Source organism: Crocodylus porosus, unplaced genomic scaffold, assembly GCF_001723895.1.
Source record: "Crocodylus porosus isolate Cpor-Errol unplaced genomic scaffold, CroPor_comp1, whole genome shotgun sequence".
Lineage (NCBI taxonomy): Eukaryota > Metazoa > Chordata > Crocodylia > Crocodylidae > Crocodylus > Crocodylus porosus.
In genome coordinates this window covers 152,852,288-152,876,984 of record NW_017728906.1, presented here as the reverse complement: position 1 = coordinate 152,876,984, position 24,697 = coordinate 152,852,288, and the positions used below count along the sequence as shown (strand labels likewise).

The 24,697-nt window shown below is 44.5% G+C and overlaps 2 protein-coding genes across 4 annotated transcripts in view; one reads left to right on the top strand and one right to left on the bottom strand.

Annotated features, from left to right (window-relative positions):
- The window catches only part of LOC109306531 (histone-lysine N-methyltransferase SETDB2-like), a 24,937-nt gene extending 19,468 nt beyond the window's left edge, over positions 1–5,469 (bottom strand). The window contains exons 1-3 of the mRNA XM_019529950.1: positions 5,319–5,469; positions 4,171–4,515; positions 1,515–1,637 (exon numbers count right to left, since the gene is read on the bottom strand). Of these exons, the coding sequence (XP_019385495.1) occupies positions 1,515–1,637; positions 4,171–4,219 (172 nt within the window). The 5' untranslated portion in view covers positions 4,220–4,515; positions 5,319–5,469. The remainder of the gene's footprint in view (positions 1–1,514; positions 1,638–4,170; positions 4,516–5,318) is intronic.
- A 235-nt stretch (positions 5,470–5,704) lies between these two features.
- CAB39L (calcium binding protein 39 like) overlaps positions 5,705–24,697 on the top strand; it is a 112,190-nt gene continuing 93,197 nt past the window's right edge. Inside the window, exon 1 of one of the 3 annotated variants that reach the window (XM_019529954.1) lies at positions 5,705–5,803. The gene's annotated coding sequence lies outside the window, so the exon portion shown is untranslated. Of the gene's footprint in view, positions 5,804–16,986; positions 17,006–24,697 lie in introns of those variants that run through there. The other 2 variants (XM_019529959.1, XM_019529956.1) reach the window with 2 other exon arrangements.

The following is a 24,697-nucleotide window of genomic DNA, read 5'->3' as shown; positions in this document are numbered from 1 at the left end:
CTACTTCACGGTCAGGGCGGCTAGGGTCTGGAACCAACTTCCAAGAGAAGTGGTGCAGGCTCCTACCCTGGGGGTGTTTAAGAGGAAGTTAGATGAACATCTTGCTGGGGTCGTTTGACCCCAGTAGTCTTTCCTGCCATGGCAGGGGGTTGGACTAGAAGATCTGCTCAGGTCCCTTCCGACCCTAGAAACTATGAAACTTTCATAAGGTCCCACTTGCAAAGTGAACCAACCCGTTGAGTTAAGTGGGGGAGTTTAGCTGATATTGCAAAGCATTACGGAACATACAAGACTCATTCGTTAATTTTTTGAGACTAAATATTACAGCCCTCTATAACTATGGTTAATGAACAGCATGGCTTCATTTTAAATTAAAAAAAAGAAAAGGAAAAAAAAAAAAGACATGGGCAACTGATGCCGCCTTTGTTGGGGTGCGCTGGAGCTCCGGGGGGGGGGCACATGCACCCCCAATGCATTGCCACTACAAAGACGCACAGTAGGTACAGACATTCAAAAATCCCAAGGCAGAATCAATCTAAGTTGCGCAGTTTTCTGTAGATCAGCAGTAAACAGAACACACATTTGCCCTTTGATGGTGAAGCATATCTTAAGACCGGGTTCCGCCATTTTTAAACTAATCTGTGTGCACCAAATTTCTGTTCTGTTACAGAGAAATACTGGTTTCTGATTATTTACACCAGAAAAAATGTAATGCCTGCACCTGGCCTCAAGATCTTAAGAAAGCTTAGTAAAGTGTGTAAGAAACTATTTATTTGACTGTTCTAGATAGAGCCCAGTGGCACGGTAAGTTTTGGCAACTGGACCAACAGAAGTGATAAAGACGTTTTAAGTTATGGGTCAGTTTGTGGACAGCAGGGCTCTCTCAAACCTAGTAGAAATAAAGAGGAAAAATTAAACACTTAGCTGCAGTCCAAGAAATGTCAGTTTGTCTATGTAAGTGCCTCCCACGTATACTGGACAGATAATATATGTATGTACTTACAAATAAAGTTATTGTTTATGGAATTGTATCTATTTTTATAAGTTGTTTTGTTTTTTATTGTAAGCCACCTTGAGCCTTTTTCCAGAGGGGCAGCATATAAAGTAATAAATTAATTTTCTTTTGCATCTGCACACACAACTTTCCTAGGAATGAAGGCTGGCTATTGCCAAAATTATACACTGGACTGAAACTAAAGCAAAAGCAAGTAAAAAGTGGCATAACTATATTGAATTTGTTAAGTTAAGGGGGCATTAATTACATTTAAGTCCAAAACCAACCACTTTTTGGAGGAAGAAAATAATTTTTTTCTGATAATGCCTCCTTGGTTCAGGGCTGGATTTTGGCTGTGTGCTCCCCAATTTATTGAGAAAGCTTTTACAATAGTGGGCACAATAACGTACACAATTTTAAACCTAGAAATACATCAATCTGACAAGGTATCAAAGAGCAGCAGACATGGTGGTTCAAAGTTTGATTTGAGTCCTACACAACAATTACAACTGTGTCAAACCTTTGCTTGTTGCACTTCCATCTTTGATCTTTTGTTTCAGGGACAGCAACAGGTTTTGCATCTGCTCAAATATAAAGTCCACTCTTTCATCTTCCATCTCCCTCCAAACCGTCTGTAAGTCACCTAAAATGCAGATATCTGTTTATAAAAAAAAGCCATTCAGTTCCTAATGGCCAGACTTAAAATCATTTGAAGGGCACCTGACAGGATTTTCAAGTGTCCAGACACCATTGGTTTCAAAATTCTGTGCCTAAATCAGAACAAAGTGAAGCAGAGTGTTGCAAGGAAAATCAAATCTGGTCATGTCAAGTTGACTGAACTCCCAGAAGCCTTTTCAAGATGATTCAGTTAAGAATTGGCAATGATTGTGGCCTAAATTTAACCCCAGTAAAATTAATGCCAGGGAACATCCAGAACACCGGAACCATAGAACCATAAATTAAGATGATACCGTAATAACCATTAGGAATAATTAATATGGGAACAGGACAATAACAGGAAAATATTCCAAATGTGTAAGGATGTGCTCTTGTACAATTAGGATCTATAAGCCAAAATTCTAATATTATAAAAGCCTAAGTCTGTCTGTCCATAACACTTTACTTGCACTCTGATTGGCTGATGAAAACAGCCAGAGTGCTCCAAGTGTGAGGGAGCACTACCATGATTCTGAAGCTATGCCACAGACCAGACAGGGGGTGGGGGAGCCGGCGCCAGCTGTGCTGCCCTCAGCTCCTCCACCCCACTCCCTGCAAGGGGCAGAACAGCAACAGCATGGGGCATTAGGTGGCAGCACTCCATCCCATCCCAGCCCCCCACCCCCAGTCATTCTTGACAGGCAACTGGGTAGTACACAACAAGCTTGGCTAGCTTTGGTAATGATGACATCACTTAAGGGTTAAATAACTTAAGCAAATTAGTGGTTCGCTGTTTGCCGTCAGCTGTCTGAATTGCCTGCATGGATTTTGGAGGGAGAGAACTGCATAAATTTCCGAAGGAAGACCAAACTTTTGGATTTGGAGCAGTGCAACCCAGAAAGCTCACCCAGTACTGAGGGGAGTGCCTCCTGAGTAACAGCTCTAGACAGACTGAACATTAACATGCCCAGTTTTTGTAACTGCCTGTTTATTTTCTGGCACTCCCAGTAGAGTTGAATACTTGTATACTGGCAAGCCTAGCTGATTAATTGCTTTGTGTTTAATGGATAATTTTGTAGTCAGTAAAGCTTCTGAGTGATTATCAGACAAGTGCTGGTGGTTAATGGCATAGTTCTCCTCACCCACAGAGAAGTAGGGCTTGAGTTTCAGCCCAACCAGAGTCTAGCAATGACTGGAAAGGCCTTTAGCAGGGACTCAGATGTTTTCCTTTCTAAATCTGGGCACCACAAGAGAAGGATGGGGTGACACAGGCACTAAGGTACACAGTTGACAGTTCAGAAGTCACAATATTGGGGTCATAGCTAGTAGTGCACTGATACATCAGCCTGATATTGGATCAGCACCAATATAAAGAAAGTTTACTGTATCAGAAAATCAGCCTGACGTGGCTGATGAATGGCCCACGCATACAAGCAAAGCACAGCCTGGCAGCTTCAAGAGCTGTGGCCAGCTTGTAAGTCTGTTGTGGTGGAAGCAGGGTACAGATCAAGGCCCCCCACAGTAAGGGAGGGAGTGGGGCTGCAGCAGGTGCTGCTCAGCGAGGGTGGGGTATGGGATGGAACTGCTGCTTGTCCAGGGGATGGGATTGGGGGGGCTCTTGCCACTCTGTGCCCCGGGAGGCCAGATGAGTTGGATACCACTGCTGTACGTGGGTGTCCAATTTCAAAAAAGGGCAAGTTTACCATTAATATACATGTCACAGAAGGACACAAAAAGAAAGGACAACCAAAAGGAAGGTTACTTTTTTTCCTGATATTCTTCTTCTGAACAGTTTTTCCAGTTTCATGCACCTCATTGATAACTCAGCTGGAATAATTTAAATCAATCAATTGGACTGGTCATATGTTAGTTCTTATTAATTTTTTTGAAATATAATCATGATCTTATTTCAACTAACAAAAAGATTATTACATGCTAGTGTATTTTTTAGAAAAAAATAATACATAAACATTTTCAGACCAGTCCAATTCAATAAGTTTGTTTCTCACATTATTTTTTACTAACCTATACAGTACCACAAGCATCCCTTCTTCCTTAGATATGGATTATAGAAAGCTTTTTTGTTTAAAATAGAAAACCAGCGATAAGTGTCTAGTCCCTCAACCTGCCTCTCCTACAATGCTGATGATATTTGTCCTGCTGCCAAATTCTGAAGCCACGGTGAACCCCACAGGCCAGGCCTGCAAAGCTTTCCCCAGGGCTGGAAGTTTGATGGCAGGAGAAGCAGCAGTTGCCAAGACCCTGGGAGTTGCAGCAATTAAGCATTAACAAGACCACTGGCAAATTCAAGGCCCACAGGGGAGATGACATGGCTCCACAATCTGCATCCAACTCTGGATCCATGGGGTCAGACAACTCAGATACCACTGCTCTAGATGGGTGTCCAGTTGCAAAGAGAAAGTTTACCATTCCTACCAGGTTCACTCTTTAAAAAAAAGTAATAAATTCCCTTAAAAGAGCTAGCGGTCTTTTAAAATGCTGTATTTTTAAAAGCTTACTTTTAGTTTGTTCCATCCTTTGGAGTAGCTGAACACAGGTATCACGCATCCAGAATTTAGTTAGAATATTAATGGCACTAAATCCAGGCTAATGAAGGAGAACAATATTATGGACTTGCTGCCCTATAACTGCACACCCTGATCTATTATATCGCTCTCCAGGGAAAGTGCCATATTTCCTATAGAGATGCAGACAACAACACTTCCAGTGACTGCTAGTAATTTTAAACATCATGCATCTTCTCTCATCAGGAGTGCTTTATTGTTGCAATGTAAGCTCTCCAAGATGCCGTTCTTGGACTCGCACAAGTACTTTTCATCCTTTGAGCAAAGTAGTCCACTCCTCTAGAAATAAAAAAAAATAAAAAGAGTTTGCATAGTATCCACTGGAACAAGATGTTACCAAAGAAGCTGCCAAGGCTGCAATGCTATGGCACAAACATTTTATTTAATTGATTTGATTACGAATATTGAATACAACTTTACAGCAATTGGCAAATCCTATTAACACCTAATGAAGGGAACTTCATCTCACAAAAGCTTGTGCCACACATATGCTTTGGTTAAGTTTACAAGATGCAAACAAATCTTCTGTATCAAAAGGAATTTGAATATAAAGGATAAATAGAGGAGGCACTAATGAGAGAGGTAGGTTGAATAAATCTATAGGGATCAACAAGGTAGTTCACTCTTTGAGGGCCACTGGGGCTATAAAAGCTTGTTCAGGCAACAGAAAAAAAATCCGCAGTCTCTGTTGAGACCTGGCTTCACCCCGCCCAGGCCGATGAGGCTGAAGATGATTCCTTGTTCCGCAATTTAACATTTAGGTCATTTTTTAAAGCCAGCTGTTTAGAGACTGCTGCTCCAAGGTTTTAGGAGGTTACAGTGCTTGGCTGCTGGCTGGTCAGACCTTCGGCATTGGATGAAGCGAGTTAAAGCATATGCTATGTATACACAGAATATACAAACACACATAATACATGCATACATATATGCAGCTATATACATGTATGTATCAGCAAATACATACACACAAGACTATAAAGGCACTTGCATGTGCGAGTGTACAGATAACACCTATACCATATTGACCCGAATATAACACAGCAGCCGCCCCATCCCCATCCCCATCCCCCGCCGCGCGGTACCTGTCACCGCCCGGAGCCTCCTGCACGGCGGAGCCCAAAGGGGAGGAAAGGAGCATTAAACCTTTCGAGGCCCAGCTCTGCTACGCCTCAGACCGCTTGACTTGATCCACACAGCCGCAACAAACCACGGAGAGCGCGCATGCGCATCACTACAGCTTGCTAGTTAAGGGGAAGCATGTGGCCGGAGCAGCAGCGCATGCGCTGAAAAAAGAGGGTGGGCTTTAAATGGGCAGAAATCGAAACGCGGGGTGCTGATTGGTCACGCGGCAAGCACCCCCTACCGGCGCGGGGAGGCCCCGCACTTGCGTACAGCGGGCCTAAGGGGCGAGGCAAAGAGAGACGAGCCAATAGGCACCGAGGAAAGGTGCCTCGGCGTCCGCTCTCATTGGCTGCAGTGGGTGTCTTTTCCAGAGCGCATCCGCCAATGAAGTGAAGCGGCCGGGAGCGGAGCGGCTGGGAGTCGAGGTGCGGTGGTCGGAGAAGAGGTAGGACTGCCCGCCATGTTGGATGAGGGAAAGGGGTGGGGCTAGGGCGGGGCGGGCTACCCTCACGCTGGTCGTACGCACCGGCTCCGGGGTAGGCCCACTGTCCGGGGCCCGGGGCGCCAACTGCAGGGCCCAGGGGTGGGGAGGAGCGGGGCGTGCGCTGCGCGGGGCGCTGCTCGGCCGCGGCCGAGGAGATCAGAGTCGCTATCCTCCTTCTCTCGCGGCGGCGGGAGGCCGGAACTAACGGGGCTCACAGCCCCCAAGTGCGGGGCAGGGCCGTGGGGCAGCCCGGGCGGAGCGCGCACTGACAGACGCGCAGCCGGTGGTGTGCGGAGCTGTGCCCAGCACAGCAGGCGGGTCCGTCGTGGGGATGGGGCAGATCGAGGCCCCCGGGGTGGGGGAGGAAGAGGGACAGGAGCTGGGCCCGGGGCGGGGTCGTGGGATGCTCGGAGCCCAGGCGGCTTGTCTGGGGACACAGGCCTCTACCAGTGCCCCCATGCCCCAGGACGAGGTGCCGCGGCTCCAAGCGTCCTACGACCTGCACCGGCTGCGGGGCCACACTCAGCCTTGCTTCTGCCCCACTCCCTTTGATCTGCCCCCCATGCCCTTCCCCATGACAGACCCACGAACTGGTGGGGGGTTCCATGCACACCTAAAGATGTGTGCTCAGCCCCCCTCCCCCCCAAATATTTTCTGCGTCCTCCAATAGCTTCATTCCCTTTTGGCTTGGTCACATAAAAAGCGACAACATCTTTATAGGCCTTCCAGTTGTGTTAGGCCAGGGGTTTTCAACCTTTTTCGATTTGTTGTACAACCCCGCCAGCTGGATGGACACGGAGGAGAGTACCCCTGGCAGGCGTGGGGGGGTATGGCATGTGGCTGGATGCAGAGCAGTGTGCAAGCTTCCCTGTCCCATCCCCCCCTTCCCCCTGTGTCTGGCCACGCACCCCTGCGGGGTGGGGAAAACTCTTACAGGGTGGCTGCCTGTGCATACCGTCTAGGGCCTGCTCAAGTACCCACTGGTACATGCCCCCAGTTGACGACCCCTGTGCCAGGCTGTAACTCTGCTAAGCCAAAGTGCTGGAAAGCAGCAGAAAGGGGCTGAGCCAGAGAGACAAATACATAAAGCTGCTGTAACAAGCAGAAAGACCCCAAAAGAGCACAACAGCAGCAGTTACACTTGTACAAGTGAGATATTAATTAATGCAAGAGCAGATGTGTCAACTTGGCAAACAAAGGGTGCAAAGAGAAATGACAATTTTCCACCAGTCTGGCCACAGAAAGCAGTTTATAGCCCTAACCAAACACAAGGGCATGGATGCATACAGCTTAAAAAATAGCCCATTGGGTGAAAATCTGACCTGTCATTCATTGCATGAGGTGCCAGATAAAGATGTTACAGACTAGCATCTCTTCTGTGGCTTGTCTGCCCAGCTCCCAGCCTGTTGCTGTTTTCAGAATGGGAGGGAGGGGGGAAGGGTGCAGAGGGAGTTCAGTCTGGGGGGGGTTCAGCCTCCCTCCCCCCAATGGGGTGAGTGTATTTCAGCCCTCTTGAGGTGGGGGGGGGCTCCAATTCACCCACCCTGCACTTCAGCACCAGGTAGGCAGCCCCAAGAATGAGCTCCCTCTGCTGCCTCCCCCCTTCCCATTCTGGAAGGAGCACTGGCAGACAGACAGGGAAAGAGAGAGTCTGTTGCCATGGGAACCTGGTTGCAGGCTCCCAGCCCTTCCCCTGGAACAAACAGTGAACTTTTGTTTGGTCTGGGCTAACAATGTAACTCTGAACTGGTTACAGCTGGGAGCTGCAGTTCTGTCTGTCCCCCCAAAATAATTAAGGGTGTATAATTAAGGGTAGAAGTAAAAGTCAAGGTAGATGTCATCTACCTAGACTTTAAGAAGGCCTTCGATATGGTATCATATTCCGTTCTCATAAATAAACTGACAGGCTGTGGTGTAGATGATTGCATGGTCAGGTGGGTGGCAAATTGGCTTAGGGGTTGCATACAGAGTGGTGGTGGACAGGTCGATATTGACCTGGAAAGATGTGGGCAGTGGAGTCCCACAAGTCTCAGTCTTTGGACTGGTGCTATTCACTGTCTTAATCAGTGACTTGTACAAGGGTGTAGAGAGCACCCTGTCCATGTCACAGATGATAGGGCAAAGTTAACACACCAGAGGGTAGGGAATGGATCCAGGCAGATCTGGACAGGTTGGAAAAACAGGCAGAACGAAATAGGATGCAGTTCAACGAAGATGAGTGCAAAGTGCTGCACCTGGGCAAAAAGAACTACCAACATACTTACAGGCTGGGGGATGACCTTCACAACAGCACAGCAGTGGAAAGGGATCTTGGAGTCGTAGCTGACTCCAAGATGAACGTGAGTTGTCAGTGTGATGAAGTGATCAACAAAGCTAACCGCGCTTTATCATGCATTAGCAGATGCATGATAAATAGGCCCAGGGAAATGATGCTTCCTCTCTATGCAGCACTGGTCAGGCCACAGTTGGAGTACTGCGTCCAGTTTTGGGCGCCGCACTTCGAGAGGGGATGTAGAGAATCTTGAGAAGGCTCAGAGGAGGGCCACTCATATGGTCAGAGGCCTGCAGGCAAGGCCCTATGAAGAAAGATTGAGGGACCTAGATCTCTTCAGTCTTTGCAAGAGAAGGCTCAGAGGTGATCTTATGGCTGCCTATACATTCATCAGAGGAGGGCGGCAGGGACTAGAAGATGCTCTATTTACTAGGGCACCCCCTGGAGTAACTAGGAAAAATGGCCACAAATTGACAGAGAGCAGATTCAGGTTGGTCATTAGGAGGAACTTCACAGTGAGGTTTGCCAGAATCTGGAATTGGCTTCCAAGGGAGATGAAGACCCCCAAGGTACGGGAGAGCACCAAGAGGAGACTGGACAAGCATCTAGCTGGGGTCTTTTGACCCCAGTGCTCTTTCCTGCCCAGGGCAGGGGGTCGGACTCAATGAACTACTGAGCTCCCTTCTGACCCTAATGTCTATGAATCTCAACAGAGAGGGAGAGAAAAGAGTGGGCATGAGATGGGGGCGGCGGAGGAAGGCACAAGTATACAGGAGTTGAGAGGCATTCCTTGTAGAAAGACCTAGGGGGTGCATGAATAACATATGGGGTCTCTACCAGTCTGCTTCTCCAGATTGGACTAGCGGTTAATCAGACCAGCTGGTGTTCTGTCTGACAACAAATGTTTCTGAGCTTTTGCTACCAAGCATGAGTCCGAGTTGTGTTTTCTACATCGTGTATGGGATCTGGAAGCCGGATTGCTAGTGTCAGCCTTCCACATCATACAGGCTCCAGCAACCCATAAAGTGACAGCCACCAGATACTGCCTGAGAAAATACTCAGTACATCTCAAAACAGTTGAGCATTTTTTTTATCATCAACAGTGACATCTGACAAAGTTAGGTTTTTGGCTAAAACCTGGCTGAAGTCCACTTCTTAGCCCATGATTTTAATGTACAGGGAAAGGTGGAGGCATTTTTGGCATCACTTCCTTGGCTTTGCTGGAGATGCATCGATTGATTCATGCCAGAGTATTATTTACCCTACTGGCTACAGCATCTGCTGGCTCATTTGCACTGCGGGCTCATACTCATGCTGTGGTCTGTTATTACCCCCAGGTTCCTTTCATTTGTGGTGCTAGACAGTTTGGTGCCACCAAGCCTGTAGGTGTGTTGGGGGTTGCTCATCCCAAGGTAGAGCACTTTACATTTCTAAACATTGAACTTCATCAGGTTCTGATCTGCTCAACTTGCCAGCCTGTCTAGGTCCACTTATAACTGCAGCCTATATTCAAGCGTGACCATGCTCCCCTATAACTTGGTGTTGTTTGTGAACTTGGCCCGTGAGCTCTTTACCCCCACATTCAAATCATTAATGGCAATGTTGAAAAGTACTGGACCAAGCATTGAGCCCTGCGGGACACCGCTGCCCACTTCTCACCAGGATGACACAGATCTGTTCACTGCAACTCTCTGGGTCCTATCCCAGTGGGACAGTCTCTCACTCACCTGACTGTCTCAGCGTTAAGCCCACAATCCTCTCATTTTCTCACGAGGACATCGTGGGATACTAGATCAAAGGCCTTTTGGAAGTCTAGGTATACAGTGTCAACCTGCTCTCTCATGTCCACGTGGTAAGTGACCTGGTCATAGATGAGGTTGGGAAGGCAAGACCTGCCCATGACGAAGCTGTGATGGCTGTCATTCAGAATCTTCCCTTCTTATGCAAGCTTATCGCAGATAGACTCTTTGATGAACTTTTCTAGGATTTTCCCTAGGATGGAAGTTAGGCTGCTTATATGGTTACCCGGGTCCTCCCTCCTGCCCTCGTTGTGGATGGATACAACATTGGCCGTCTTCCAGTCCTCAGGGACTTCTTCCAGAGCACTACAAGTTGTGGAAGAGTTTTGCCAGTGGTTCCACAATGACTTTGGGCAGTTCCTTTAGTGCTCTAGGATGAAGATCACCTGGTCCTGCTGGCTTGTATATGTGTAATTTTATTAATTGGTCATATACCAATCCTATGGCAATAGCAGGAAGGTGATTATTCCTACCGTGCTCATCCTCTACTCTTCTGCTCTACCTGGTGTGGTTTTCCCTTTGGTTCAGTGAAAGACTGAGGCAAAGTAGTCATTCAGGAGTTCAGCTTTCTCCTGGGTGCCGGTCTCCTGAGTTGTTGAGCAGTGGCCCCACATTTCCATTTGTATTCCTCCTGTTCCCACGTACCTAAAGAAGGATTTCTTGTCCTCGATTCCTGTTACTAATCTAAGTTTGGTTGCCACTTCAGCCTATCTTATCTGTTCCCTGCAAATGCGGGCCATCGTGGAATAGTCCTCCTTGGGGCCTGCCCCGAGCTTCCATTGTTTATAGGCCTCTTTCTTCTTTTGTAAGAGGACCATGATTTCCCTGTTTAGCTGAGGGCTTCCCAGCCCTTCTGTTACCTTTTCTTCGCATGGGAATGGACTTCCTTTGTGGTTCAAGGATCGTGTCCTTAAGGAACAACCACTCTTCATGCACACCTTTCGCCTTTGGTCCCTGATCCCGCAGCACTTGCCCTACTAGTGACCTAAGCTTGTTGAAATTTACATTTTTTAAGTCCAAGACTTCAATCCTGCTATCTGATTTGTCTGCCTTACATGGGACAATGAACATGATGGTTTCATGGTCACTGTCACCCAGTCTGCCCTCTATATTTAAGTCTGTCACCAGATCATCTTCTTTGGCCAGGACCAAGTTTAGCAGAGCATCACCTGTGGTTGGTCCATGCACCTCTTGAGTCAGGAAGAGCTCCTTGACACAGTTTAGGAAGGATTGCAACCATTCCTACTTGGCCAAGTGTTTCTCCCAGGAGATGTCTGGATAGTTAAAATCACCTATGATGGACCATGCCACATACGCATGCAGCCTCAGTCAATTCTTGGGTGAACTCCAGATTGAGTTCCTTCTCCTGGTTTGGTGGTCTGTAGTGTACACCTACAGGAGGGGTCTCTCTCTCGCCCTGCCCCACAACTTGACCCAGAGGGTTTCAAGCTGTTCATTTTTAGAGCCGATGTTGGCCTCCAAGGAGGTGTATTGCTCTTTCACATGGAAAGCAACACTTCCACCTTTCTTCCCCACCCAGTCCCTTCTATGCAGGATGTAACCCTCTCTAGCTACGCTCCAGTCATGTGGGGAGTCCCACCAGGTCTCTGTAATCCCTACTAGATCATAATACACACTGGAGAGTAGGAGGGCTAGGTCCTCCTGCTTGTTCCCCACGCTGCTGGCGTTAGTATATAGGCATCTGAGTCCTCCTACTGAGGCCCTTGTCTTCCTGTACCGCTGTTGGAGAACTATTCCCTTGGCTCCTGCAACAGTGACTTTCTCCATGTCCCTATCTACAGGGCTTACTTGTACATTGGTCCCTGGACATGTTTGAATTTTGTGTTTTGAATTTGTATATCCCTGAATCTTCAAGTAAAAATAATAGCTTTCATTAAAAAAGAAGCAGTTTTCCTCAAAATATTGACCATGTGGCAATAAAAAGCAACATTTCCCTGCTCCCATAATATGTGGTACTGTGACTTGATGATGGTGTGAAAAGACAAAAGTGTTTCTTTAATGTAAAGTATTGTAGGTGTACAAATTCTCATGATTGGTTGCAGAACATAAACATGCAGATAACTTAACTTATCAACTATACCAAAAGCCAGACGTCAGAACTAATATTAGAAATAGTGTACTACTGTCACGTGACAAAGAAGATTTAAGTTTTAATTAAAAATAAAATCTTTCCAGCCTCAAGGAGATTTCCTTGACTTTCATGTCATGTTTGCATATTCACATTTTGCAATCACCACCACAAGGCTTTTAACAAAGTACAGCTTAACCACAAAGCTGTTTTTATTACTTAAGTATGATATCATGCTTCTAGGTATGTTTTCATTGTGTGATTATCTGATTAAGTTAAGAAATATTTGTGTGCATTTGATGTGAAGACTTCGTGGTGTCATGTATTTTGTATCTGTGGTCAGCAAAATGAGTTCCTCTACTGCTGTGCAAAATATGCTGAAACAATATTAAGAACCCAAACATAAGCACTTGCAAGTAGTTAGTGGAGTTACATACAGAATAGGTGTTGATGAGCAAAGGGAATGCTGTACTTAGGCCAGTCACCCTGAGGTTATTCTATCTGCAAAACCTTATAGGTATTGCCTGAAGAAGGTTGTTTGTTCCCAAAAGCTTGCAAAGAGCAATTTTTCCAACTATTTAGTTGGTCTAACAAAAGATATCACATCTACCCAAAGAAACTACAAATAGGCATTGCCTTTGTCCTGGGATAAAATACTTTCTCCTAGGACAAAGTGCAGTCCTGTCTGTACAGACATGCTTGTTGTCCCAGGATAAAGCCTAAAAAGGTTCAAGGGATAAGAAGTGCTAACAGTTTACCCTGGGATATCACAAAGTGCATCTGAACAGTTATCTCAGGATTGCATCATTTGAATTAATGGCAGAAAGGCAGCAGTGCATTTAGCTGCTAGCTAAACCCCTACTGGAAGGCTGATGTGCATTAGGACTGTGCAGAGCTTCGGTCTGTATTGGAGGACCCTTTAATCTCTCCAAATCGATTTGGACATAGAGACAGCTTTAAATGTTTTTCGTACATACCTCTAGGTAGCAGGAGCTTGTGATTGCTGTGCTTCCGGGGCAAATGCAGCGTCTCACAGAAGCACAGGGGGCTCCTCAGCATGCTCGGCGGCAGACCCGGAAGTGGACCAGGGCACGTCTGGTTCACTTCCCAGTCCACCAGGGAGCACGCAGGGGCCCCCCATACATCCCCCTGGCTTGGCGACTGGTGTCTCCTGGGTCTGGAGGGATACCTGGGGTCCCCTGCGACCAATCGCCGAACTAGGGGCGGGTACACGGGAGCGCCCCTAGCACGCTCCCTAGCCGACCCAGAAGTGGACCGGAAGTATTTCCAGTCCGCTTCCAAGTTCACTGCTGACCATGCTGAAGAGCCTCCCACGGTGTTGTGGGATGCTGCATCTACCCCAGCACTGCAGCGATCACAAGCTGCGCTGCTACCTCAAGGTATATAGAAAGAACGTTTTAAAACTCTGCCTGTGTCTGAATTGCTGATTCATCGAATCGTCAGATTCGGATTCAGTCAAATTGAATCAGGGACAGCGATCCAAATCAACAGATCAAATCACTGTTCCTGATTTGGGCCGAATCTGAATCAAATAGGGCTTGTTTTGCACAGCCCTAATATATACACCCCATTCCTAGGACTCTGTTGTTCCAGGACAAACATAAGCTCAACTTGTCCCAGGACAAATGCAACCTGTTCCTAGCCTTAGGCTGTTTGACACTTCCAGTAAACTGGCAAACAGTAAAAGCCCTGTTATCCGGCATTTTACTAACTGGAATTTCTGGTTGGCTGGCTGGACATGGTGGGGACAGCAGGAGCTTGCACACAGTGGCCACTGCTGCTGCCACCCACCACCCTGCGGCCTCTGCCACTCCGCTCCCTGTCCAGACAGAAACCCCTGTGCCTCACGTAACCAGCATTTGAGTTCAGTGTTTGTTAATCACTGGAAGGCCTAGTTTCAGAAAAGTTAAAAATGGAGGTTAGTAGGCCAGTACAAGTGGCAACAGTAATAACTTTAGTACAATGGATATGAAATTTATTAATCTTCCCCCCCCCCCCAACCCTCCTGTCCCCCACAAAGTGACAGCTTTTAGAAAATAACCAGTTTCAAATTGTTTGGGAGGACAATGAATCAGATTTGTGCTCTCAGTTACACCAGTATGAATCTGAATTATGCCAGTATAACTGAGAACAGAATATGCTTTTCTGTATTTTAAAAATGAAAGCAGGGGAAAAATATGGTACGGCAACCTTGTGTCGGCTTTATACAGCTTCAGGGGCACCTGCAGGCTTCTGTCAACAAGGCAGCTGAAGTTAGTGGCCCAAAATGCACGGTTTAGAAATTCCTCTATAGTTTCAGAGAGGACTTGATATGTTTTGATCTCATTTTGAAGCAAGGCAGGGAAGGGGGGCAAGGAATAGTATCTCACCAAAGCAAAGATTAATTCCTCATGTGTTCTAATGTCAGACTGTACAGGAGTGTCCATCTAGAATACACATTGTAGAACAAGAATGTAGCAACCTTTTTATTACATCTACATTTTGGAAGAATTCCATTTGTGACTGATGCTTATCAAAACTGCTGGCCTGACATCCTAGTATGTTGAACTCCTCCACCCAGAAAACTAACCCAACAGCAGAACAGGCTTCTAAGAACTGTCCCACTCTGCTGGCTAAGGGTAGCCCATTCTATATGCCGTTATCAGTCTCAGTCAATGAGCTTAGAAATATAACTTAAAGGGCTAGTTGTAGTTGGTAGATTTTATCCTCCAAGCATCTATTCACTGAAATCTAGGCTGAATTATTTTATATTTGGCCCACAAAACTTAAATATGGAAGTCCTGCTTAGATATCATCCAGTAGAAGGAGTTCCCAAAACAGCCCAAGCAAGGAAAACAAGATCCAGTTTGTGTAGTCCCTGTATAAAACACCTCTCTGGACCCAGATTGTATAGAGAAGTTTCTGTAGAAGAGACCCAGATAATGTCCTTTGTCCTCAGTTCCCACCCTTATATAATTTTGGTGGGGAGGGCTCTGTAGAGAGGGACTGATCAGGGACTCCAGCCAATAGCAGCATCAGGAGTAACCAAACCAAGGACCTTTGGTCATCCAGAGAATTTTTTTAGGGATGTTATCTGGACTTTCCCTGCCTTTCTTTGATAGGACTGACCATTCCAGCTCTGTCTTCTCCTCAGTACTGTGGCAAGGAAGTTTGGTGCTCAAGGCAAAACTACGGCACTGCATCTCCCTCAGTCTCTTTATCTTAGCTTTGCTCCACACTTGCCACTCTTTACCCAGTTGTCTTAACTTTCTTTCACCTGTCCTAGCATACAGCATATTTCCTCTTAAGCAAACTGAACTCCAAAAAGTTGTGGAACAGGGTTGATGTTTTCTGCTATTGCATTATTTAATCTACCTGATTTTAATACATGTATGTGTGTGTTTACCGTAATAAACACATAAATGTTTTTCCATAATAAACTTCTATATTAACAAAGGTGCCTCTAGTCCCTTTCATAGTTATGCTGCCATGTGAGCAGCCACTTTCTAAGCCCCCAGTAGCTAAATTTAGTTTAATTCTGTTGGGATTTTATATTTTTGTTCTGTTGTTTGTTTGTTTGTTTGTTTGTGTTTGTTTTTGTTTTTGTTTTTTGGATCTATCCTTTTGCTAGTTCTCTAGAAAGGGGAGATTCTTAGAAATCCATGATACTTCTCAGAAGCTACTTTCAAACTTTAAAATGCTTCTGTTGTACCCTATGGCCTCAGTGCTTACATTCCTTGCAAATCTTAGTCTAAAAACTTGCCTGGCTGACACCCTCCCCACCTTTTTTAAGACATGAAGTATCATAAATGTGAAGATTGTCATGATTCTCTGAGGAACTTTAAAACCAACCAGAAAAAATTGTGCATAGAAAAGAAATGGTTTGTGTCACTTTGCAAACAATAGACACAATTGTTCATGTGAGGGACCTAGATAGCTGTTAATTACCAACTGGCCTGGGAGTTCTGGAATTTTGCCAAATATCCCAGTACCTTTAATTGTCTGCTAGCCAAAACATCCTTCTAACTTTGAGAGTATGCACTGGTAATATGAAGGTTTTCTTCTTCAGGGACACAATCTGTATAAAAATTTCCCTTGGGTATTCTTTTGTAAAACCTCAGTAACCTTCACCCATCATAGATTTCAGCTACTCCTTTCATCCTGTAGTCAGATACCTAATTTAAAAGTTTTGTAGCTGGTACAACTGAATTGGGAGACCTCAGCTTTTGGCACTTGGCTATAGACCTCCCATATGCCCCTTGTCTGTGGACATGATTTTGAAAATGTATGTATCCACTGATTTTTGAGGGACCCTTCTTGAGTCAACTAGGGTCTAATCTCCAGAAGGATTTAAAACCTGTTACTATAGTTACTGGAGCTTCATATTCTGTGCATATCAGATCATGCTGTTGCCGAGTGCTGGGAACCCGAGATAAATAAATGGATGCTTTAACTTCTGTGTACCTTAATTTCTCCACCTATACAATGGGAATAATGATATCTGTCTGTCTCGTGGATGCTGTAAGGTGATGATGATTGTAAAGTAACCGCTGATCCTTTCGTAAGTGAGCATAAATAGTGTGCCTATGCACACAAAACATTTCTTTAATGGAAAAAAGTATTAAAACAACTCTTAAGAGCTCTGGCTATTCATACTGCTTCTCAAGACTACCACAGGAGTGTTTTTGTTTTAATATTTGTCATTATATTCTACATTTCTCCATTTTTCTTAGTGTTATGATGTGATACATGAATAGTGATTTTAGTTCTAATCTGTTACAGCTGTTTGACTGCAATTAAATATTGAGTGCATCAGGGTTAGGCCAAAAACGTGACTCAGTATTTATGTGACCCTATACAAACAAAATCATCAGAAAGATGCATCTGAGGAACTGAAAGAATAATAGGTATATCTGTGTGAAAACTGAAAATCTGTTTTATAGATGGTATTAAAAGAATACTGAAATGGAGAACTACCAAAGAATGGATTTGTTTATAGCACAGTGGGTGTGGGATTGATCGTAACCTTAAGGGTTTTTTTTAATCTGTTGAGGAGTTCTTAAAATAAGAACATATACTGTCTTCCAAGCAAAGGGGAGAGTTAAGTTAGTTACAACTAATCTCCATGATAGGGTATACTAGGCTCTTTAACCCTGGTCAGCAGCCCAGTCGAGGAATGAAGACCTGATAGATGGACAAATGGATTCCTTTCTTTGCTCTAGTCTAGCAGCTCCTGTAGCCAACCTGGTTCTAAATGTACTGGCACCTGCCTTTCCTTTGGATTAAACCAGCAAGACTGAGGGGCACATTGGTGTGTGTACAGCTCAGTATCTCTGTGTACATTGCCCAGGCTTTTGTACCCTGGAGAGGTCACTCCAGCTTCACTTTATTTTCAAGTGAGGATTACATTCAGCAGTTGATGTCTCTCTCACTCAGGCTAATTCTATTGACTCTCGAGACTGACAGATGTCTACTAATAAGTGGGTACCTCGGTGTTAAGTTGAACGTATGATATCTCCGTTAGTCTGGATAGAATACCATGCTAATGTAACTGTGCTGGTTCTAGTGCAGAAGGTAGTTTAGGTATCTCTCCTCTGCATTGTATCTTCTTTGGCAATCACTTGCAGTTGAGGATGATTGTCTTCCTCTGTGTGGCTGAGGATAGCTGATGAGACCTGTCTGGGATCGACAGATTCTACTGCAGCTTGGACATGTAGAATGGGTGGTACTTGATCCTTGATTTGGTCTTCCACGACATGGTGTTTCTGCTGTTCCCACTTTTTCATCTCCTGTTTATTGTGAGGTTCCAGTGTACTGAGATCCTTGCAGCAGACTCTTCCTGGACAATAGTCTCCCATGAGTTGACATCAGTGTTGCATTTGTTTTTTAAGTTGGCCTTGGACATCCCTGAAGCACTTTCTCTGCCCTCCTCTGGAGCACACGCCTTAGCTGAATTAGGAGAATAAAACTTGCTCCAAGAGTCTGTAGTCAGACATCCAGATGGCATAGCAAGCCCAATGAAGTTGATGCAAGATGATCATTGCCTCAATACTTGCATTTGCTTACAGGAGGACGCTAACAGTGTGTCTGTCTTTCCACTGGATCTTCTCAGGCAGCACTTATGGTACTTCTCCAGTGTCTTGAGATGGAAAAAGTACAGGAAACATGTCACAGCTCCATGCAGCAAGATGGGGATCATGACTGCTTGATAAACCATGAGCTTGCTTTTGGGTCTGACATTACAATCTTTGAACACCCATTCCTTCAGGTGTCCGAAGGCCACTTGTACATTTGAGGCAATGTTGGACTTCTTCATCCATGTCAGCCTTCTGCGAGACATGGCTTCTGAGGTAAGGGAAATACCATTCTCTAGAGTCTCATTGTGGATCTGGATTAGCAGAGCTGGGGACTGTTCATTAGGAGCTTGTTGGTGGAGGATGTTAAGCATCTTTCATATGTAAAGTGTCAGTCCCACTTTCTTGTATGCCTCAGTAAAGATGTCAGCAGTTGCCTGAAGGTCTGCTTCCAAGCGAATGCACGCTACAGCTTCATCAGCATACTGAAGTTCAGTGATTGAGGTCAAGGTGGTCTTGGTTTTGGCTTGGAGTCAGCTGAGGTTAAACAGCTTAACATCTATTTGGTAGCTTAGCTCCACTTTGGCGGGAAGCTTGTTGGTGTTAAGATGTAGCACAGAGGCAGGGAATATTGAGAAGAATGTTGAAGCGATGACGCAGCCTCGCGTAACTCCCGTTTTAACCTTAAGAGGTCTGTGATAGATCCATTACTGAGAACCACTGCTTGCATACTGTCATGGAGCAGGCAGAGAATGGTGACAAATTTTGGTGGGCATCCTTACTTCAGAAGGATCCTCCGCAACACTTCTGGCCTGACAGTCTAAAGCTTTTGTGAAGTCAAAGAAGACCATGTAGAGAAATGCTTGTGTTGTTTCCGGCATTTCTTCTGCAGCTGACAAGCTGTGCAAATAGCGTCAGTTATGCTTCTTGATGCCCTAAACCCACACTGAGATTCCAGGAGGAGCTCTTCAGCAAGTGTAAGGAGACGATTCAGGAGGGTTTTCACAATGGTCTTTCCTATGGTGGGGAGCAAGACAATCCCTCTGTAGTTTCCACAGTCAGACTTATCTCTTTTGTTGAAGATTGTCACAATCATAGCATCCCTGACATCATCTGGGATTTCCTCATCATTATTCCAAATCCTTAAGATGATGAGGGCATGAAGCTGTGATGTGAGCTCCTCTCCCCACTGCTTGAATATTTCCACAGGGATTCCATCCATTCTAGATGACTTGTTGTTTTTCGTCTGTTTGATGGCTTTCCTCACCTCCATCAAAGGTTGGAGGGATTCCAAGATCATCTCTGACTGGGTGTTTCTGTCTATGAGAGTGTTCTTAACTCCATCTTGCAATGTTGAGAACACTACCTTCAAAATGCTCCTTCCAATGGTATTGATGAGTCCTCTTCCCTTGATCAGGTCTCCTCCATCCTTAGGTCTCAAGGGAGTTGGTCCCTGAGTATTTGGACTGTAGATGGCTTTGGTGCTGAAGAAACTGCACATATCGTGGAAGTCAGCAAGTTGGTGAATCTCCTTTGCGTTTTCTTCCCACCATTTGTTCTTCGTATCATGTGTCCTGCTTTGGACCTCTGCCGTGGCTTGTTGGAGGTTCAATTTCTTTTGCCTGCCAAGCACAAAAAGCCTTGGCTTGTGATAGTCAACTCTTGGATCTTGGTCATTCTCATCAAACCAGCCTTGTTATTTCCTGGAGGAGCCAAGTATCTCTTCACAGGTACTGATGGCAGTGGCCTTAAGGGCACCTGACAAGCTGCTAACATTCTTCCATTGCTGTTGATTGCAATTCCCCAGTTTTTCATTGAGGCATTGGTGGAAAAAGTCTTGTTTTCTTGAGTCTGAGTCCTTCAATCTCAGTCTTCCGTTGGCATTGCTTTTGCTGTAACTGTTATTTGAGAGCCAGTTTTTAAGTAACATAACTGAGCAGACGAGTTGGTGATCAGTCCAGCAATCATAAACTCCTATCATAGTTTGGGTGATGTGGACATTTATGCAATCCCGGACTCAGACAATGACATAGTCAATCAGGTGCCAGTGCTTAGACCGTGGGTGTTACCATGATGTCTTGTACCTGTTTTTCTGGTGGAATAGGGTGTTGGTGATGGTGAGTACATGTTCCACACATTTGGTCAAGAGGTGGATGCCATTGGCGTTGACCTTTCCTACTGCTTCCTTGCCAGTGGTTCTGTTTCAGAGGTTAAAGTCCCTTCTGACTCTGTTATTGAAATCACCAGGAAGAATAAGTGAGGAATATCAGGAAGGACTTGGTCAGGGTTGATATAGAATTCCTCCTTGGTTTCATTGGCAGTGTCAAGAGTTGGGGCATACTTGTTGATGACGGTGGCATAGTGGCTCCCTGCCAGTTTAAGATGGAGAGTCATGAGGCAGTCATTAATTCTGATAGAGAACTCATCAAGTTGGTTTGAGTTCATGGAGTTAGTTTTGCCATTAAGAATTAAGTTGTCATTCTCCTTCCTGTTTACCCTTCCAGAAAAGGGTATAGCCACCTCTATTTTTTTTGAACTGCCCATCTCTTGCTGGCTGGGTCTACCTTTCAGTACACTCTACAACAATTAATTTCAGCAACTCTGCATGCTATTAAGCATTTAGAGATGATAGGAGAACTTTCTTGAAAACTCTGACCAACTGAATCTTTTTTAATTTTCTAAATTATTTAAAAATACAGGATTTTTTGCCACATGTTTAAACCCTGAATAGAAAATCATTATACAATATAACCTCATGAATCTGGATATCAAAAATTCAGAATTCTCAAAAATCCATCACATAAAAAATGCACTACATCGGGGAGTAGTGGCAGCCGGTTCCAGAGAGGCTTGCATGCAGCAGCTGCCTCTGCTGTCCACCACCCAATGCCACCACTCCATGTGCGGCTGCTGCTCAGGGACTGGCCACTGGTTCCCTCCCCGCCCCCATGTTCTGTTGCCACTCTGGTTTCAAAAAAACAGAATTTTCACATTTCTGGGAGGTGCTTGATCCTGCGCATGTCAGATTTATGAGGTTATATTGTATTCTTGCTCAGACATCATAACGGAATTCAGTTATCTGCTTTGTCCATAAGGCTGACATAGGATATGCCTGTATAGCAGGCAAAGCATATCCACCAAATATTACTTTTTTCAGCCAAGTTACTATAAAATAATCTCATTTCTCTAGCACCATCTAGGCACACCCAGTTCTTTTAATTCCACTAAAATAGTTTTGATCTTATTTTAGAGTTTGTCATTAATGTGTACGGACACAGGCTTAATGTACATTTGATTGTATGTATCGGCTTCATTTGAAATAAATGCAAGTGACCTATTCCTTTCTGTAAACCAAAAAGACCTCTCATAGAAAAGGACTGTAGGGATCAGGCTACATTTCATATCATACACCTGCTGCTGTGGGATGGTACTTTACAACAGAAAATAACTAGGCATGCTCTTTTCAGTTCTATTAATTCACTATTCAGTAGCAAGGAAGGAACAATGCAGCAATGAAATTCAAACATTCAAAAAGAAAAAATGTCAGTTTCCCTGTCTGTACAGAACAAATGTCTATCACAAGTTGGAATTGAATCAGTTACAAGGTTTCCAGCTTTGTAGGGAGAGCTGTGCTGCTACTCACCATGTCCACAGGTAGCAGATAGTTGAATGTCCTTTAGGGTACTGTTTCCTGAGTCAAAGCTTGGATGGGGTGAGGCAGTGGAATTACATTCTTAAGAGCAAGGTGTATTAACTATAATTGACCGTTAGGATAGTTTAGCACAGAATTGTGTAGCTTCTCCATCATTTGATGTCTTTAAATCAAGACTGGCTATCTTTCTAAAAGAGATGCTAGACTCTTCAAGCTTTATTGTTTATTGAGTCATTTGTGCTGTTAACCCTTTTTCCACATAAATGTTCAACTTTGATACAAGGTAGTTTACATGTTCTTTATGCCAGATTAATTTTATGCAAACTCTTGCAATCCATGATAGGTAGGATCTCTTAGGATTTGTTAAATACACATACTTATTCATATCTTACAGTGTTATAGAAAAATGAAAGATTTAGCAGGCAAATGTCTCAGCATAGCAAAATAGAAAAAGGAAACAAAAATGTAGTTAGAGAAAAAGTTCAACTTTTTAGCTTTTGTGTTCTTGGAGCATGAGAGCTAGGACTGTAGTTCAGTAAGAAAAGGTAGGGCATGTCCACACATGAAGGCATGTGTGCTTGCAGCAGCTCAAACAGAAGTGGCACATATTTGAGCTGGGGTGTTTTTGTCTCGGTGCATGTGCCAGGATATACACTCTTTGCTGTGTGGCAAGTTGTGCCACTTGGGGCAAAGTAACCCTGCCCAGATCCTCCTGGATCTGCAGCTAGGGGTAGCTAGACTCCAGGGCCAGCTGGTGCCCACCAATTGATTTGGATTCAGCCTATAGCTGCCCCCATGGCAGTCTGCATGGGGCCGAGCCCTATCTGGGGCGGCCTGTGTTTCGCTCCAGACTGTTGTGCCTGCTGGCCCTGGTTCAGGCCATCAGGCACAGCGCTTCTGGCTAGACTGCTCCCAGTGCGTCAACAGTCACTTGGGTGCTGCTCGGTTCCCATTGCCTCCAGCAGCAGCTCCTTCTGCTGCGCTACTTTAGAGCTTCGGCTAGGCTGCTGCTGCCCAAATATGCAGGGCTTGGACTCCAGCTTCCAGCTGCCTTCTGCCCACTTGGCCTCCTGGAGAAAAGGAGATATTTGAAGCTGCTGCAGATGACTATCACACAGTGTGTGATATTTAACAGAAATATCAACAATGTTCTCCTGAAACTGTCTAGAAACAAACAGCAAATGCTAAATGACAATACTTGGAAAAAATGGACACTTTATATTCTTTTCCAACTTCCACATTTTTGGACCCCATGATCTCGCAAGGTCTCTTCCAGTCCTAAACTTCTGTAAATCTGAGTGTGAATCTTGGGGTTAACTGCACTAGATAAGATGCTAAGTGTAATAATTACTGATGTTATTACTTAAGGTTACATTTCATTACATCAGAAAATGGGTTTTTCTTTTAATATTTTTCACTGCAGGAAAGAAGTTCGATTTTCATTGTTGAGATGTGTAGCATCAGGTTAGACCTCTCTATTATGGGGCAGTTGTCATGATGGATTTCTAGGTCTTTGACAAACCCTCTTTTTCTTTCTCTTTAACAAAGCTGGATTCCTCTTTTACATATTTTTTAAAATCTTTTTCTTGAATGTGATGTGCGAGTTGTCAAGATAATTTTAGGAAACTACTGTTCACTTAAGTTTGTTTAATGCACTTACTTGGTACAGGTTGAAGATGTGGAAACACTGAAACAAAAAATATCTATTCAGGTCTTTGGTATATTGCTGATTTTTACCATCTTTTTTAAAAATAAGTCCCCAGATAGAACTTCTTATTGGGGAGTATATGAACCCATGATTCTACACTCTAATCTCACTTCACTCATACTTGAGAGGTAGAGTTAAGATTAAAAAGATGGTTTCCCTTTAGAATGGAAATGGGAAACCTCAGTTAACTTGAACCATATTTGTATGGGAATTTTTGGAGCAGATATCATTAAGTTGCAACCTGCATTTATTTTTTCTATATGCTGGACTTAATTTTGAAACAGGAGATTACTAAACATATTGTTGTATGAGAGTGATTGTCTTTCTTCGCCTTCTAAATTTTGCTTGGTTGTGGCCTATGTATGTGGTTGAAGAATTGTCTGTGTAAGAGTCGTGCTCCTCTTACATATATGATGTGTGTGTGTGTATGTACAGTACAGTAGGATTGAATTTGCATGAAGAGAAGCATGGTCTAGATGAGCTGAGTGCTTGAGTAAAGTCAAGTGTGGCTGATGTGTTTTATAACAGTTAATGGGCAGGGATGATTTCATACTGCCAGTTATGCCTCTCTGAGCATTGATTTAAACTTGAAAGCCCCAAGCAAGGCTATTTTCCACAGTTGCTGCTACTGCTGCCCAGCCCATGGCTCGTGCCACTGCAGGAAGGAAGAGGTACGCAACTGGTGACTAAAAAAGAGGGCTGCCAGTTTATGCAAGCATTTGGGGAGATGTATAGAAAAACTAGCCCTGTTTTTTTCTTTTCAGTAGATGTTTTTGCTTAATTTAAACTGACTAGAGCAAGAAAAAAATGTACCAACTCAGAACACTAGAGGGAACCAGGAAGAGGAAAAAGAGAGAACATGATGCTGGAGATGCATATTTACATTTTTTGAATAGTGTATATGAAGAATTCATGTCAGTCCAGCTACTAACTTAGTTCAGCTACTGCATCTCTAATTGCTGTATCACTAACATCAGCACAGGGGAGCACTTATGCGTTCTTGAGAGAGAGGAAGCTTATGCCCTTTCCTTCTAGTTAAAAGCAGATGGAGCTCAGGAAGAAATATCTATCCATAGAATACTGTGCCTCCTTTACCTTGTTCAGTATCGTGACAAGTTGCAAACTCCTAATTACTATTTCTGGGTAAGTTTCTGCTGTCACAGGATTTGCATGTGTGTACAGTATGTGTCTGGATACACATTTCCCCAGTAATTTGTGTGTGTGTGTGTATGTATGTGTGTGTGTGTGTGTGTGTGTGTGT